Here is a 16,155-nt window from a genome sequence, read left to right as displayed (position 1 = left end):
AAGCTTCAAATTCTGATTTTATTTGAATTTTTTTTTAATTATGTATCGTTTTTTGGTGTTTCGGAAATATTGATTTCAATTTTGTAAACTAGACTGCTGTAAATTCATTTTCAAGCAAATATATAGTTCGGAATAAGGAATATTTTCGATAATTTTTACATATATGACTTACCGGCATTGATTTAAACTTTGATGCAGATTTATTTCGATTTGTATCAATTTTCGAGTTTGTGTGATGGTCATGAGTAGAAACATGGTGTAAGAAATCAATTTTCTTATTTGTTGGCAGAAGGGGACCAGAGTTCTTGAAGAAAAAACTGGTTTAATGTTCACCCCGCAAACAAAAGTTTCAAAATCCTATACAAACTTCAGGATCATTGAGCAACCCATTCCCGTGGTTCGATCTGGCCCAAATTTGGCATAAGATCAATTTTAGCTGGCAGCGCATAACATTCCAATGGCTTAAAATTTCCCATACAAATTTGGGGCACTCTAGTAAACACGCTTTAAAGTTTTCTTGTTTTGCAATGTTGCAATGTTGCAATGTTCGAAAGTTGCAGTTTTCAATGAATCAAAAATGTATAAAATTAAGTTATCAAAATCTGAAAAATTCACTGACAGTTAAGAATGTAAAAAAAATCGTTTGGCATTATTAACTTAAAATTAAATTCTTATTGAGAAATTTGTGAAATTTTAGAACCTTTTTGCAGAACGAAATGTTTTGTTTAAAAACTTAAAAAAAACGGCTCCTTAAAGATCTAAAAACATATTTGTCGCATAAAGCTTTCATAAAAGAATATTTTTGGTAACCAAAAAAGAATAAATAGTCTTTTGATCATCAGGATGCTTTGAAACCATTTTTTTTTAAATCTTTAGGTTCGTTTGCTTTTACACATACCTACAACGTTTTTAGAATTGGATTAAGAATAACTTTTACAGCTTGAGTTTAAAAAAAAGTTTAATGTTTACAAATCTATTTTTTTTTTAGAATCTTATGTATAGTAAGGTTCTTTATTTAAAAAAATCTTTTTTTTAATCATATGTAAAAAGCTTAACGGTACGCAAATCTCAACCAATGCAGATAATCTCAGCAAATGCATCGGAAATGATTGACAGTTCGATACGATAAGAAAAACTCCCGCGCAGCTAATACGATATCCAACAAAATAATCCACTTCTTGGTAGTTCACTTCAAATTTATCGCCCATTCGAGTTCATAAAACCGGTCATATCGGCGGTTGTTAACTTTTGAAGCAGAGACAAGCTGTCACCATATGACATCTAATGTGTATGCACCCCGTACTTAATTGAACAAATAAAATCCCCGCTTATCGTTGTACTAAGTACATTTAAAGCTACTGTATTTTACTAATTCTGCTTCCTCTTCTCTCCCCATTTTCTTACGTTTCTCTCGATTATGTTCCCACACCTTCAGGATGCTCAAGCAGCCACTCAGCGGAAGAAAAAAAAAGGTTCAACAACAAATCTACTGCTCATTAGCTGAGTCGCAGCGAAAGCTCCGTTAGACAAACAAGCCCACGCGATCAGCTGAAGCTGCGTTTTTTTTTTGCGACCTCATCAGGAAATTGGCAAGCACTCTAGCAAACGTGTTAGTAGGAACAGGCAGCAGCACTACTAAGTTCGGTATTGTTTAGCCCGGCTGACTGAAGTCACCTGATCGCGTCAGAACCAGTGGTGATCAACGATTCGTTTACTGTTTTGATTAGTACACTTCGGCTGTGTACTAGCTTGTAACTACACTGATATTGGTAGTAATCGTCGTCATCGACGACGCGCCGTTAACAACAGTCATCATCATCGGATTCTTATCACGTTTCCCGAAGGCGAAAACTTCACTTTCCTTCTCGGTCTGGGACTACGAAGACGACACGATCAACCGTGCGGCATAGCAAGTTCTTGGCTCAGTCAGCATTCGGCGGGCTCTCGGTTCACCTCGTGAGTCGGGTTCAGTGTTCGGTTCTAGGAAGAATCTCTCGAAAAAAGTTTTGGTGAAGAGCGAAGAAATGAACTAACGATAGAAGTACAAAAAAGTACAAACATCTACATCAGCTTAATAGCTGAAAAGTGCGATTGAACTGTGAGTTTGGGTGAAATCATCAGTGAAATTACATAATTTTCTGTGATCTGCTAATTGTTGACGAGCGATTCGTTGCGTTCACTTGACACATGCGGTCTGTTTAGTGTGTTTTAATAACAAAACACATTTGTGAAGGCTGCTTTTTGCGGACGCCCGACACCCTCTCAATTCTAGTGATAGTTCATTAGTTGACAAGAATCTCTAACGAGTGGTTCATTAGAACGCGCGACACTTTCGTCATCCACTGTTGTGTATACTAAACCATTTGTGATAAACTAATCGTCGACTCAGACAAACAGCTGCGAACACAATCGATTCAACAATAATCAAAACAGAATCAACCATGCTGAACCAGAAGGGAGTTTCCTCGGAAAGGTTAGTATTTACAACACCACATCGATCGACCAATCTAGGTCATCAAGGGACAATTGCTAGATTTTTGCTGCAAGCCCCAATCAAAAGTCGGCGCGCGTCCAAAGTCAATCGACACTTTTATTAACTTCTCAATTTCGTTTCTTTCTACTTTGGCATCTTCATCTGGAACCGTTTTCACAACAAACGAATCAACGCGCGCTTCAATCAATAAAATACTGATCACGTTGCCGTCGGGATGCATGATGCCTGATTGGGTTCGCACGAACGCACGCAATAGCAGCAATCCGAAGATGAAACCGGAGTACAACGAGCTGTCCTATCTCGTTACCAGACAGTGCCTGCACCAGGAAGAGTTCATTCAGCTGTCCCAGTACGATCGGCACAAACCGACCCGTGAGTTTTTGTTATTGTTAATTTACTTTGCTTTTAGAATTGTTTATTTTTATTATTTATTTTGTTGACTTGATAGGGAAAAGAACAGCTTGCTTATCAATAGCAATTCCCGTAACAGTAAGCAACGAAGCATGAGACCAGTAGCATTGATCTGATGCTTCAAGGTTTGTCCTAGACCTATCTATCTCTGGATTGAGCATGCTCTTAATTTTTTTTCTTTTTTCAAATTATCAAAAAAATATATTATGATTTCGCTTATCCTTGACTAAGTTCCAGTGATTTACACAATTACACAAATTGCGCTATTCGGTTTGGATGCTTAAATTGCTTTTTAATACGACGTTGGTTCATTTCAACGTGCTTTATTAAATATGACGTTGCACACATTTTTTGTGCGCTTAAGTATGAAGTGATTCCATTCGTTTCTAAGTAACCATAAGCACTATAGTTTTGCATTTTTATAGCATTATATCAGCATTCTATATATGTATATGCTAAATTACATCATATCAGTAAATCAAGTGCTATGCTGAATTTTATCAGAATTATACCCCTTTTTTTAAATGCAGCTAGCATTGTATCCCTTTGAAATGCAGTATATGTAGCGCTAAATCAGGATAACAAATGCCATTCCTCCTAAGCATTAAATTGGCATCACAGAAGCTTTAATGATTTGTTATGCTATTCCAGTATTATAGACTGTTCCAGAAATTATAAGCACACTTTAAAATAATAAAAGTTCTACTAAATTTTATTTGGCACACTGTATTTATCATTACTTCTGCCCTACCCAACACTGTACTCTTATTTGATGAAAATCTTAATAAGCCAGACTTTTTCTCGAACATGACTCATAAGCTTTTGCACAGTTGCATTACCCAGCTTTGCTTTGGTCACAGCCCAAAAAGTCTCATTTGGCCGTGCCTCGGAGCAATTTGGCGGAGTTATGTTTTTAGCACAATACAGACGTATTGTGGCGTAATGACATGATGGCAAACCGGCCAAAATATGACGTTTGATGCTGATTGATCATCGGCAATAAACGCTTCTGGACGCATTTCTTGATATAGTTCTGGGTGTTCATTGTTTCCGAAGTGACGTACGAGCTAGATACTTTGAAGCACTCGCAAATTGTATACCACACCATCACTTTCTTGCCCAATTTTTCGGTGAAAATGGTCCTCTCCGTTTTGGGGATATCTTTGTCCTTGCGTACAGTGAAGTATTGCGGCCCAGGAAGGGTTTTATATAGTCCAATTTCACATACGTTTCATCGTCCATGAAAAAGCACCCAGAACTTTAGCAAAATATTGAATCATACAGTTTTCGGGCTCTTGGTTTGACAGAAGCGGCTTGATTTGGGTTCGTTTTTAGGTTTTTTCTGCTTCCGGTACGTCTTGAGCCCAAGACGCTCTTTAGCACGCATCTCGTTAGACGTCAAGGTCCCGACTTTTCTCGCCACATCCTGAACGGAAGCCGATGGTTTCTGTTTGTAGGCATCCCTGACCTTTTCGTCGATAGCAGGACTTACAGGAGCAGATTTTCGACCACTCCTCGGTTCATCTTCAAATGTACAATGTTCACCATATGTTTTAATAGTTGTCCGTACCGCTCCGACGCACACATCCTCTTCTCTGGCTAATTTTCTCAATGAGATTCCACTCACAGTACAACACTTGTGAACAATACTTTTTCTCTTCTCCGGAGTAAGATCACGCATTTTGAAATGTAATCGCAAACTAACTCTTTTTTGATGTTATCACGTTCAGAAATGTGTAAAAAAAAGGACGCAGCCAGTGGAATTCGAAAAAAATATTCGATTCAAAATGATCGTTGACATTAGCTGTGCATTTAATTTCTGGAACAGTCTATACATTGGCATTATACCAAAGCAATGAGCTCCAGTTGAACTTCAGCAGAAAAAAAATCATTAAATTACACCCAAGGGTCCCCATAATATGCATGCGCGAATTACCAACAAGAGGAAAATGCATGCAGAAAAATGAATCCCGGTAACGCTAGCATTAACCAATGCTAAGAGCACTAAGAACAGACTTACTCACGACGTAGCTCAAACAAAAAAAAAATCCAAAATGTGTGTTTAATTTCAAATTCTATCATCAGAAAAATACGGTAAAAAATCGGTTGCACTTCATTATCCCGAAAACGGTTGCCCAGAATGAAGAATCCCCAGAAATCAATTTCCTAGAATTTTTTTTCCCTAGAATGAACCATTTACCAGAAATTTTTCTTCAGAATGAAACCTTGCACAGAAAATTTTTCGCCAGAATGAACCATTTCCCAGAAATATTTCTACCACAATGAACCATTTTCCAGAAATTCTTTTCGCCTGAACTATCATCTCCCAGGCAATTGAATTTATAAAAAAAAAAGATATTTTTGTGGCATTCTAGGAAATATTCCATTTTGGGGGAAGAAAAATCTGGGACATTTCCAATCCATTCTGGGGAAAAAGAATTCTGGGAAATGGTCCAATCAGGGGAAAATAAATCTGGGAAATGGTACATTCTGAAAAAAAACCTGGAGAATGTTTCATTCTGGGGTTTGATTTCGGATATTTGTCATTCTGGGGAAAAATCTTTCTGGGTAAATATTTTCCGGCTTTTGGGATAAAACTAAAAATTCACTCGAAACAGTGCCATCTTGGCTCTTGCACAAAAATCACAATAGATAAGTACATTGATTTCTAAAACTATATCCAAACCCAAAATCATCACACAAACTCGAAAAAATAATAAATTTACTGATACGAATCAAAATAAATCAGAATTAAATTTTCAAATCAATTTTATTTCCGATTTGTTATTAATAAATTAATCGATATGCGAATTAAAATTTAGAATAAAGCCAGAATTTGAGGCTTCGGACATAAAAGTCAGTACACAGAAAAAGTATACATCAAATAGAGCACCAGATTTAAAAAGAAATTAAACTCGAATTCTTACAAAAAAAACAGATTAGGTCAGAAGCATGATTGAAAATTATTCAGCAACATGATAATAATTGTTAATTATTAACCGTATTAATTTACATTTCTTTTCATCATTTTCAATTGTAGGGTTGATTGAAAAATTCCTCTGTAATGTCATCAGTTAGAAATACTATTAATCACAATTTGAAATGTCAATTATCGATGAGGAAAAAATATCAAAACTTCAGAAACGGAATTAGAAACTAGTAGAAGATTATAGAATTTAATTTAAAAAAGAAAATATTTAATTTTATTTCAAGAATTTCAGTTATCAAAGTCAGAGAAAAAATCCTTTATTGATATTAAAATTTTACTAGTTGAAAGGTGAGAATATAAATATTAATATCGCGTTCAACGAATTCTATTTTTTGGTCAGAAGAAACTCTCTTGTTAACTGGAAGCGCAAATGGGACGAGGATGAGTTGGGTCAATGGCTCAACTCAATTATCCCAAAGGTAAGCCTTAAACCTTGGTTCAATAGGTTGGACCTTAGTCGAGATTTTATTCGCGTATTTTCTCGACTCATGTCCAATCATTGTTCCTTAAACGCGCTACTTTATCGTGTGAATCTTGCTAGCAGCAATCTATGTGGTTGTGACAAAGGTTACCACGACATCGAGCTTCTTGTTTGGTCATGTGAGGTCCAACTTGTCGCCAGATGGAACTTAGTCAACTCCTTAAGAGCCCGAGGGAAATCACCTAATGCTCCAGTGAGAGTTGTGTTGGCTGCGATAGACTCCCAAGCAACCAGAATTTCCTTAAAAAGGTTTCATAGAAGCTTGCGTTTGCGTCTGAAGAGAATGCAACTCAGCCCAAAATTTATGTTCTTAAGTTCGTTTAGGTGGCTGAAGAGAATGCTATTCAGATTCTAAGAGAATGTCAAAATACTTCTACGCGCAAAAATTCTCATCATCAAAAATTCCTTCGAACATCTTAACATTGATAAGAAAAATTCGAAAGATTCTTGAATTCCATTTGTAAGTATCAGTACAGATATAAACGAAACAAATATCATGCCAAGAAATTGACAGACAGGTTCTTTAAAACACCTTGAAGTATCTTAAAAGTGCGTTAGAAAATGTTAAGCGAACATTATCGACCCTCTCGAAAGAAGTTGCATTGAAAGCGCTTAGAAGTTCGGTTATCGATAATTCAACCTTTCAAAAGGCAATGGAATTTCCTGAGTAACTTTTACATGACAAGAGTCACCTGAAGTTCCCGTAAAACATTTTTTCAGCTAAATGTGAACTTCGAAGTTCCATCTTTAAGTAAAAACCCGACTTTAGGTTGCTTGGGCTTAAACTATATGTTCGAGTTTATCTTTTTTTTTAAATCTATAGATCTTCGCATTTAACTAGGTACTTCTTTCCTCTATTCCACTCTTTACCTACTTATAGTTTTAAAAATTTGATTGTTAAAACAGAAACTTGATTTTGTCTCCGTTAAACTAAAGGTCCGAGCCGTTCCAAATAAACGAGATTATTAAAAAAGGCGAGAAAAGTTAATTTTTGAGCGTGTTTGTTTAGGGACCAGTTTATAACATGACCGTGATGAAATTAGGTTTGCCATCTGAAAACTCCTTCCAGTAAATACTGTTCAATATCCCTAAGCGCTTCAAAATACCTTCAAATCATCAAACTTCAACTCTATGGAACATTTCTAGAGACAGATCAAGAATTCGTCAAAAAACAAAAGATAATCGAATGGTAGATTTGATAGCAGTACTCGAAAAGCCTAACTGCTTTCACCTTATTTGCAAAAACCAGCTTTTCCCGAGATAAAGTCATTTCACTCTCCCCTACCGATACAAAACATTATTTTTAAGCTTGGAAGTCAGTAAGACCGAAAATTCCTTCCATAACTTTCATAAATAATAAATATATTAATTTTATCATTCTTTTCCACAGCCGCTGAACAAATCGTCAACTCGGTGCGTAACTTCAAACCCTGCTCAACGCTACTGGGCTTCGTGCCCATTTTCCAATGGCTGCCCAAGTACTCGCTCAAGCAGGACCTGATGGGAGACGTGGCGGCCGGTATTACCTGTGCCGTAATGCAGATTCCCCAGGGCATGGCCTATGGGCTGCTGGCCGGTGTCGACGCCAAGGTTGGGTTGTATATGGCCTTCTTTCACTGCCTGATCTATGCCGTGTTTGGAACCTCGAGGCACATTTCGATGGGTACCTTTGCGGTGGTGAGTTTGATGACGGCCAAGGTTGTGGCAACCTATTCAACGGTGAGCGCCAAGGATTTCAACTCGACGGATTTTGCTGCCGAAGGAGTGCCTGTTGATCCGGCGGTGGTGCTGCAGCCTCAGTACACACCAATCCAGGTTGCGACGGCTGTTTCGTTTATAGCAGGGTGTTTCCATGTAAGGTTTTTGACTTGATTTTTGTGGAAAATTGTTAAGTTGACCCCTTTATGTTCTTGCCTTACAGATATTCATGAGTGTCTTACGTCTGGGAACTTTGTCTTCTCTGTTGAGTGAACCTCTGGTGAGTGGATTCACTACCGCTGCAGCTGTTCACGTCTTGGTCAGTCAACTGAAGGATCTCCTTGGAGTTTCGATTCCTCGCTATAAGGGTGCCTTCAAGAACATCTTCTCGGTGCGGGACATCATCCAGCAGGTTCCAAACAGTAATCTGACAGCCGTCTACACCTCGATAATTGTGATCCTGTTTATGATCTTCATGAACGAGTACCTGAAACCGTTGGCCTCCAAGCGTTGCAAGTTCCCAATCCCGGCGGAGTTGATGGTCGTAGTTGGTGGAACGGTTGCGTCATACCTGCTAGGTTTGGGACCGAACTTCAACGTCACCCTTGTTGGAACGATTCCTGTTGGGTAAGTTGTATTCTTCAGGCAGAAGGAAATTGATCTAACCGGGGTTTTCTACCAAATACAGGTTGCCAGCTCCTGAAATGCCTCCACTAGCCCTGATCAAAATGGTTGCAGTGGATTCGATCGCCTTAACCATCGTCAGCTACTCGATTGTTATGTCCATGGGACTTATATTTGCTCAAAAGGAAGGTTACGAAGTTCGGCCTAACCAGGAACTGATCGCAATGGGTGCAACTAACATCATCGGATCGTTCTTTTCGTGTGTTCCAACGGCTTGCTCGCTGAGCAGATCACTGATCCAACATCAGTCCGGAGGCAAGACCCAGATAGCCGGAGTTATGAGTTCCATGTTGATTTTGGTGGTACTCCTCTGGGTTGGACCGTATTTTGAGACACTACCGCGTTGCGTACTTGCCGGAATCATCCTCGTAGCTCTGAAGGGCATGTTATGGCAGGTCAAGCATATCAAGAAATTCCATATGGAAGGAACGCTGGAACTGTTTGTGTGGTTGGTTACCTTCTTCAGTGTTGCCGTGATCGATATCGACATCGGCCTGTTGATCGGAGTCCTTTTCTCACTGGTGGCCTTGTACATTAAGGGATGGAAGTCATACTACAGTCTCCTTGGAACAGTCCCGGACACGGCAATCTACGTAGACATTGGAAGTCACCAGCGGGCAGAGGAGATCCCTCACATCAAAATCTTCAAGTACTCGGGTGCGATCAACTTTGCTAGCAAGTCTTCGTTCAAGAAGACCCTCATCAAAGAGGTCGGAGTTTGCCAGAAACTTGTACACCGGGCGTCCAGCTATGACGCAGCCGGTGAAGGAGCTGGTCTACACATCATCAAAACCGTGATCATCGACCTGTCCAGTGTGCCACACATCGACACAGCCGCCTGTAAAACGTTCAAAGACATCAAAAAGGAGCTGGAGAACGTCGGAGTCAGTACTCTGATGGCTGCGCCGTCAGACTGTGTATATGACACTCTGATCCACGCCCAGTCCATAGGAGAGGGAGACTTCCACATATTCCCCACCGTTCACGATGCGGTCCTATACGCTCAAGGATGCGGTTCAGCCGTCTAAAAACCTACCCCGCATCCAAAAAAAAACACTCAGGAAACAATTTTGCTGATGTGCCAAAGAATGTAGCCCCGCAATCAACAGGCAAGCAAGCTGGCTGGCAGCACTGGCTCGAAGTATTCTCACCTCCCCCAAAATGGAACTTGTGCCTTTTTTCTCTCTTAAGGAAGCTAGCGAAACTGAGGGCTTGCGCCGGAGCAAGCACCCACATATTATGAGATAAATTTTAGTACTTAAGATCAAACACGTTTATAAGTCAATCTAGAAATTTATCACTGATAGTGTAGAACATTGCAAATGGCGGAGAAGAATTCTCTTGCGGAAAAGTTTAAGCAGAGCTGAACTTTTTCTCATTTATGAAAACAGCTAACACTGAAAACGCGTTAAGTTTTAACTTATCACCAGGTAGTGAATGTAATCAAAAATTATCCATTACAAGATTCGGAACTCTTGCAGAAATCGACGGACAAAATCCAAAAGCGCCACCATCAAATGCTGCGGCAGAAATGCAACTATTCAGTAAAACACGCTAAGAAAAAAAAAACAATTTATATTACACGGTCGGAAAAAACTAGCATTTTGAAGGTTCATTTGCACAACAAACACACTGAGATCTTTCTCTACGTGATCTTGGCTCTCCAAAATTAGCACGGGTTTTCGGTATCAGAGTCGTCATTCGCTATTCAAAGCTTTTTTTTTCTTGGGGGCCGTTCAGATACCACGTGGATAGAAAAATGCAATTTTAGACCCCCTCCTTCCTCTGCTCGGACAAGCGTGGACGTTTGGCATACCCTAAACCCGTCCTCGGATGTCCACGTGGACAGGTTTGAATTTTTTTTTTCTAAATCTCATTTGACAGTTAGAAAACAGTAAAACACTACTTTCTGCTTTTTTGTTATAGAAATGGCTGATTTTGAAAAAAAAGCGAAATAGCATTTCCTGATATGAAATAATTTTAAAATTTTAAATTTCTTAATTATGTTATTTATCACTTGCTTTCAAGTAGCTACTAGATGTTTAAACTTAAACTGGAAAACTTTGCAATTTTAAGATTTTGAATAAAACATCTGAATAAAACTAGATACAATTTATCTTCATCTGAATGAATTAAACTAAATTAAATTAAGACCTTGGTAAAACAATCTGTATTATATATCATGTTATAACATAAATCAGGATCGCAATAAAAATAAATACTTGGCCAAGTCATCAAAACCCTTAATCGCAATATCCTCAGCACTGTTCCGTGGAATTTGAAATCAATGATCAGCCTCAACCAGATATGCAGTACAAATAAGTTATCTGTTAAAATTGAAGATTATTATTTTTTATTGAGGAATCTGAATGCGCAAAAACGAGTGAGGTTCTCAATTAAATTGAGTCAGTGGCATAGCATTTCTCCAAAAATTGGCGAAAGTATGTCAGAGTATATTTTGCAAATGTATTTCAAATTTGAACAAAAGCATATTAGAGTGCATTTGAACCCCCCGGAACGAGGGGTACAAGTGAAAAATTCAATTATCGAGAAATGTTGACCTTTTCTGTCAGTAGATGGTGTTAAGGTTTGTTAAAAGATTGTCCGTTGGCGTTTATATGAAATATTTTAAGAGCTAGGTATCTTGGAATATATTATTTTTGATGTAATGTTTATTTAGAAATAACTAAGAATGTAGTATTGTCGCCGAGATGTTTTCAATTTTGTTGAAGTTTGAGACAATTTTAGTAGGGTACTTACTATGGAGAATCTAAAAATGTGGAAGAAACTCATTGATTGAACAAAAGACGAACAAGAACAGAGCAGTGTGCTTAATAAATGATCGAGCAGCTCAATCCACTGAATTAGCAAACTAGCCCACACAATTGTGACAATATTTATTGAAAATAATAAAGTATATTTTCAAAAAAAAAAATCATTGTTTTCTTTTTTATTGTTATAATTATATTGACCGAAAATAATATAAATCCGTCTGGAATGGTTCTTAGCTGACTTGTTTTCTGTTTAACCCTCATCCGCATTAGAGTGTCATTTTGACACTATTGCAAGTTTGAAGGCTTGTAACTTTATTCAGAAGCTTAAAAAAACAAAATTTTTCTCGGGGACCCCAAATGATTCCAAAAGTTCTTGAATATTGTATCTTTACTTTTTTTATGGACGAACCCTGAAAGCCTGGACAAAAAAACTCCCTTTTCCGACTTAGAGTGTCAATTTGACACTCCAAGAGTAAAATCTATCTAAGTCGTTTGAATAATAATTAATTTCATATAAATCTTATATCAATAGAAACCTTGTAATGTCAGTAAAATATGTTTAGAACATTATATATAGCTAAAGGTACTAGTTTTCTCGTTATTCAGCATGAAAGAAAAAAAATCCGAAAAACATGCCTCATGAAAACTGCTGTAGTTCATATATTAAAGGTCCGAAAAATATTTGCCTTATGCATATGAAAACTGAAGTTAATGTCTACATCACGAAGCCAAGAAATATTTTTAAAAATTTTTACAATGAGAGGGTCACAAAAAGTTCAAACGAGTGGTCTGAAAAACCTTCTTTTCATTCGATTGCTAGTAGATAAAAACTGTTTGTGCGATGGTAGAGTTTATGAAAAAATATGAGTACAAGTTTTAATCAAATTCTAAAATTTTGTTGTATTTAGATTTTTGATGCAACAAAAATTGAATTTACTGGAATTTTTCAAAGTTGACTACTTTGCGCGATTTTTTACAAATTGAAATTTCATCTGTTTTTGTGGTCAACCGTTAGGTTGTACTCGGATTTTCAGTGCTTTTGCTTTGATTGGACCAATCAAAAGGATATTCATTGGAAAGAAAGTTTAATCTACATTCTAGTGAGGTGCAACAATCCACGCTGTGAGGTTTCACAAAAATATGAAAATTATTAACGTAAAATCATTCCTGAATTCCTAGAATCACAAGCAACGCGTCCAGTAGAACGTGTTTGTTTGATCTCCGAGTAGGAAGGTGGGTGGTGATTTGGGCAGAGAGCCAAGCCGAGAGACGAAATAATGATGCGTGTCGTGCGTTTCTTGGTTGGAAATTTTCTATTGATAGATAGTTCGCGTTTGCTAAATAGTCACGACAAAAAGAGACTAGCGAACTGCCGATCTTTAAATTTCGTGGGCAGTACGCCAATTCGATATCGTAGCGTTGCAGGAGGTATGCTGGAAGGGCTCCACAGTACGAACATACCCAGATGGTCGTGCCATCTACCAGAGCTGCGGCAATACACACGAGCTTGGAACAGCTTTTATTGTGATGAGAAAGATGCTAAAGAGCGTGATCGGTTTGAGAATCAAGGGCCAGTTCTTCAAAATCAGCATCATTAACGTGCACAGCCCTCACCTCGGAAGTACCGGTGACGACAAAGACGAATTCTACGCGCAGCGGAAACGTGAATACGACCGCTGTCCAAAACATGATATCAAGATCGTCATCGGGGATTTTAAAGTTCAGGTCGGCCAGCAGCAAGAATTCAAACCAACAATTGGAAGGTTCAGTGCGCACCAGCTGACCAGCGAAAACGACCTCAGACTAATAGATTTCGTCGCCTCCAAACGAATGGCCGTACGTAGTACCTTTTTCCAGCACCGCCTCCCACACAAGTACACCTGGAGATCACCGCACCAAACGTAATCACAGATCGACCACGTTTGAAAGACAGCCGGCACTTCTCGGACATCATTGACGTCAGACCCTGTCGAGGCGCCAACATCGAGTCAGACCACTATCTGGTGATAGGGAAGATGCGCCAAAACTCTCCGTAGTGAACAACATACGAAAACCGACGCTCGCTCGGTTAAATATCGCACAACTGAAGCAACCTGAGGTCGGGGCAGACTACGCGCAATCGCTCGAAGCAGCGTTGCCGGCAGAGGGCGAGCTTGATGAAGCCCTTCTCGAGGACTGTCGAGGTACCATCAAGGCAGCCATCAACAGTGCTGCGGACGGTGATGGACGAAGAGAATGCCGCGCGGGCGACAGTAGTGCAAAGAAGCACCCGTCGAAATGTAAAAAAATACCGTCAGCGGAAGAGGCAGCCAGTCCGAATTTTCCAGGAGAAAAGGCGCAGCCTGGAGGTGGAGGAGCTCGAGGAGCTGGAGCAGCTGCATCGTTCCCAAGAAACGCGAAAGTTCTATCAGAAACTCAACGCATCCCGCAAAGGCTTCGTGCCGCAAGCCGAAATGTGCCGGGATAAGGACGGAGACATCTCGACGGACAATCGGGAGGTGTTCAAACGGTGGAAGCAGCACTTCGATGAACACCTGAACGGCGCACATACAGGAGATCAAGACGGTGGGGAAGGGTACATCGCCGGCATAGCCAATGAAGTAGAGGAGCCACTCCCAACGATGAGTGAAGTTAAGGAAGCCATTCGCCAACTGAATAGCAACAAGTCGGCTGGGCAGGATGGCATAGCAGCTGAACTCTTCAAAATGGGCTCGGACAAGTTGGCCGATTGCCTACACCGGTTGATGGTCCGGATCTGGGACATAGAACAGCTACCGGAGGAGCGGAAGGAGGGGGTAATATGCCCCATCTACAAGAAGGGCGTCAAATTGGACTGTGAGAACTGCCGCCTACAAAGTACTGTCCAGTATCTTACTCCGCCGCCTAACGCCACAAGCAAACAGATTCGTGGGAAGTCATCAGGCCGACTTCATGTAGGGACGATCTACGACCGACCAGATCTTAACATTACGGCAGATCCTCCAAAAATTCCGTGAACACCAAGTTCCTACGCACCAACTATTCATCGACTTCAAAGCCGCATACGACACGATCGACCGAGACGAGTAGATGGAAAATCTGCTCCCGGCTTTACCGGGAAGCTGACCAGACTGATCAAGGCGACGATAGATGGAACGCAGTACTGTGTGCGGAAAATGTCGAGCATTCGAATCGCGCATGAGGCTTCGACGAGACGATGGTCTATCCTGCATGATGTTCAACGTGGCGCTAGAAGGTGTTATTCGACGAGCGGTGGGCGAAATGCGGGGCACGATTTTCAACAGATCCAGTCAACTTATCAGCTTTGCCATTGATATAGTCGGCAGATCATCTGAAACGCGAAGCAGGAAGGATTGGGTTGATGATTAATACGTTCAAGACGAAGTACATGCTAGCCTGCGGATCAGAGACCGACCGAACCCGCTTGTTCAGTAATAACAAGGTCACGATCGACGGCGACGAGCTGGAAATAGTCGAAGACTTTGTCTATCTCGGCTCACTGGTGACGGCAGACAATGACACCAGCCGTGAGATCCGGCGGCGAATTAACAGCGGAAGTCGTGCCTACTATGGACTCCACAAGCAACTGCGGTCGAGAAGACTAAGCTCTCGCACGAACTGTAATCTGTATATGACGCACATTAGACCATTTGTTCTCTACGGGCACGAGTCATGGATATTGCTCGAGGAGGACCTGCGTCCACTCGAACCATCTTTGGCGGCGTGCAGGAGAACGGAGTGTGGAGGTCAAGGATAAACCACGAGCTCACGCGCCTCTACGGCGAACCCAGTATCCAGAAAATGGTGAAGGCTGGCCGTATACGCTGGGTGGGACATGTTGCGAGAATGCCGGACGACTGTCCTGCAAAACAGGCGTTCGCTACGAATCCGGTAGGAACAAGACGAACAGGGGCGCAACGAGCGAAGTGGTTAGACCAAGTGGAACGTGATTCGGCAAATGTGGGATGTCCGAGAAATTGGAGAACGGTTGCCATGGACCGAGTGAATTTTAGGAACTATGTTCGTCAAGTTATCTCGTGAGACGGAATACTACGAAAATAAAAAAAATAAATGGACATGAAATTGTCAGAAAAATGTTTCTCATCTCTGAAATCTGTTCAAATTTCTTCTCCAAACTATCCTTCAGCTGTCTACCAAAAGTAGAAAACCGAATTCTAGTGTGCTGTTTATAAGGTATTGACGAAATGAGAAATTTTTGTGCTCACGTTCACCAAAGACTATACATGATTTGGCTAGCTACAAATAATGAGTTGAAATGTTCCGATAGGAATTTTCCATTTTCTTTCAGTGTCATTCCAATCAAGCAAAAGACTTGTCAAACCCAAAAATTTGGAATTATTGGTATTATTTGAATAATTTGTTTTGTATTTTTCAATCGGGTTTTTTTTTTTAATTTTACGGCTAATATGTTAACAAAGTAGATGAATCATCGCTTATTTATTTCTTGTGAATTTCAAGCAGAGTAAAATGTAACTAAAACATAAATTAAAAGAATATTGATCAATTTTGTCCGTTCATCCAAACGAAAAGTCGCGGCACGAAATCAATGGCAATCTCGGGACACTACTGCAGCATGCGGTTGCTGATTGTATCAATTTGAGAG

At 40.0% G+C, this 16,155-nt stretch overlaps 1 protein-coding gene across 2 annotated transcripts; it reads left to right on the top strand.

Moving 5' to 3' along the window:
- Positions 1 to 1,414: 1,414 nt before the first annotated feature.
- LOC129760404 (solute carrier family 26 member 6) lies at positions 1,415 to 11,685 on the top strand. Of its 2 annotated transcripts, none has more exons than XM_055758049.1 (5): positions 1,415 to 2,473; positions 2,751 to 2,866; positions 7,766 to 8,229; positions 8,297 to 8,700; positions 8,762 to 11,685. In XM_055758049.1, the coding sequence occupies exons 1-5, from the start codon at positions 2,442 to 2,444 to the stop codon at positions 9,783 to 9,785; spliced, it is 2,040 nt and encodes a 679-aa protein (XP_055614024.1). In that variant the 5' UTR covers positions 1,415 to 2,441; the 3' UTR covers positions 9,786 to 11,685. The 2 variants fall into 2 exon arrangements, with proteins under 2 accessions (XP_055614024.1, XP_055614025.1); XM_055758050.1 differs by having other exon boundaries at positions 2,754 to 2,866; positions 8,762 to 11,684.
- Positions 11,686 to 16,155: the final 4,470 nt, after the last annotated feature.

Source organism: Uranotaenia lowii, unplaced genomic scaffold, assembly GCF_029784155.1.
Source record: "Uranotaenia lowii strain MFRU-FL unplaced genomic scaffold, ASM2978415v1 HiC_scaffold_6, whole genome shotgun sequence".
Classification (NCBI taxonomy): Eukaryota; Metazoa; Arthropoda; class Insecta; order Diptera; family Culicidae; genus Uranotaenia; species Uranotaenia lowii.
Note: the sequence above shows the minus strand (reverse complement) of the source record. Positions and strands in the feature narration are given on the sequence as shown.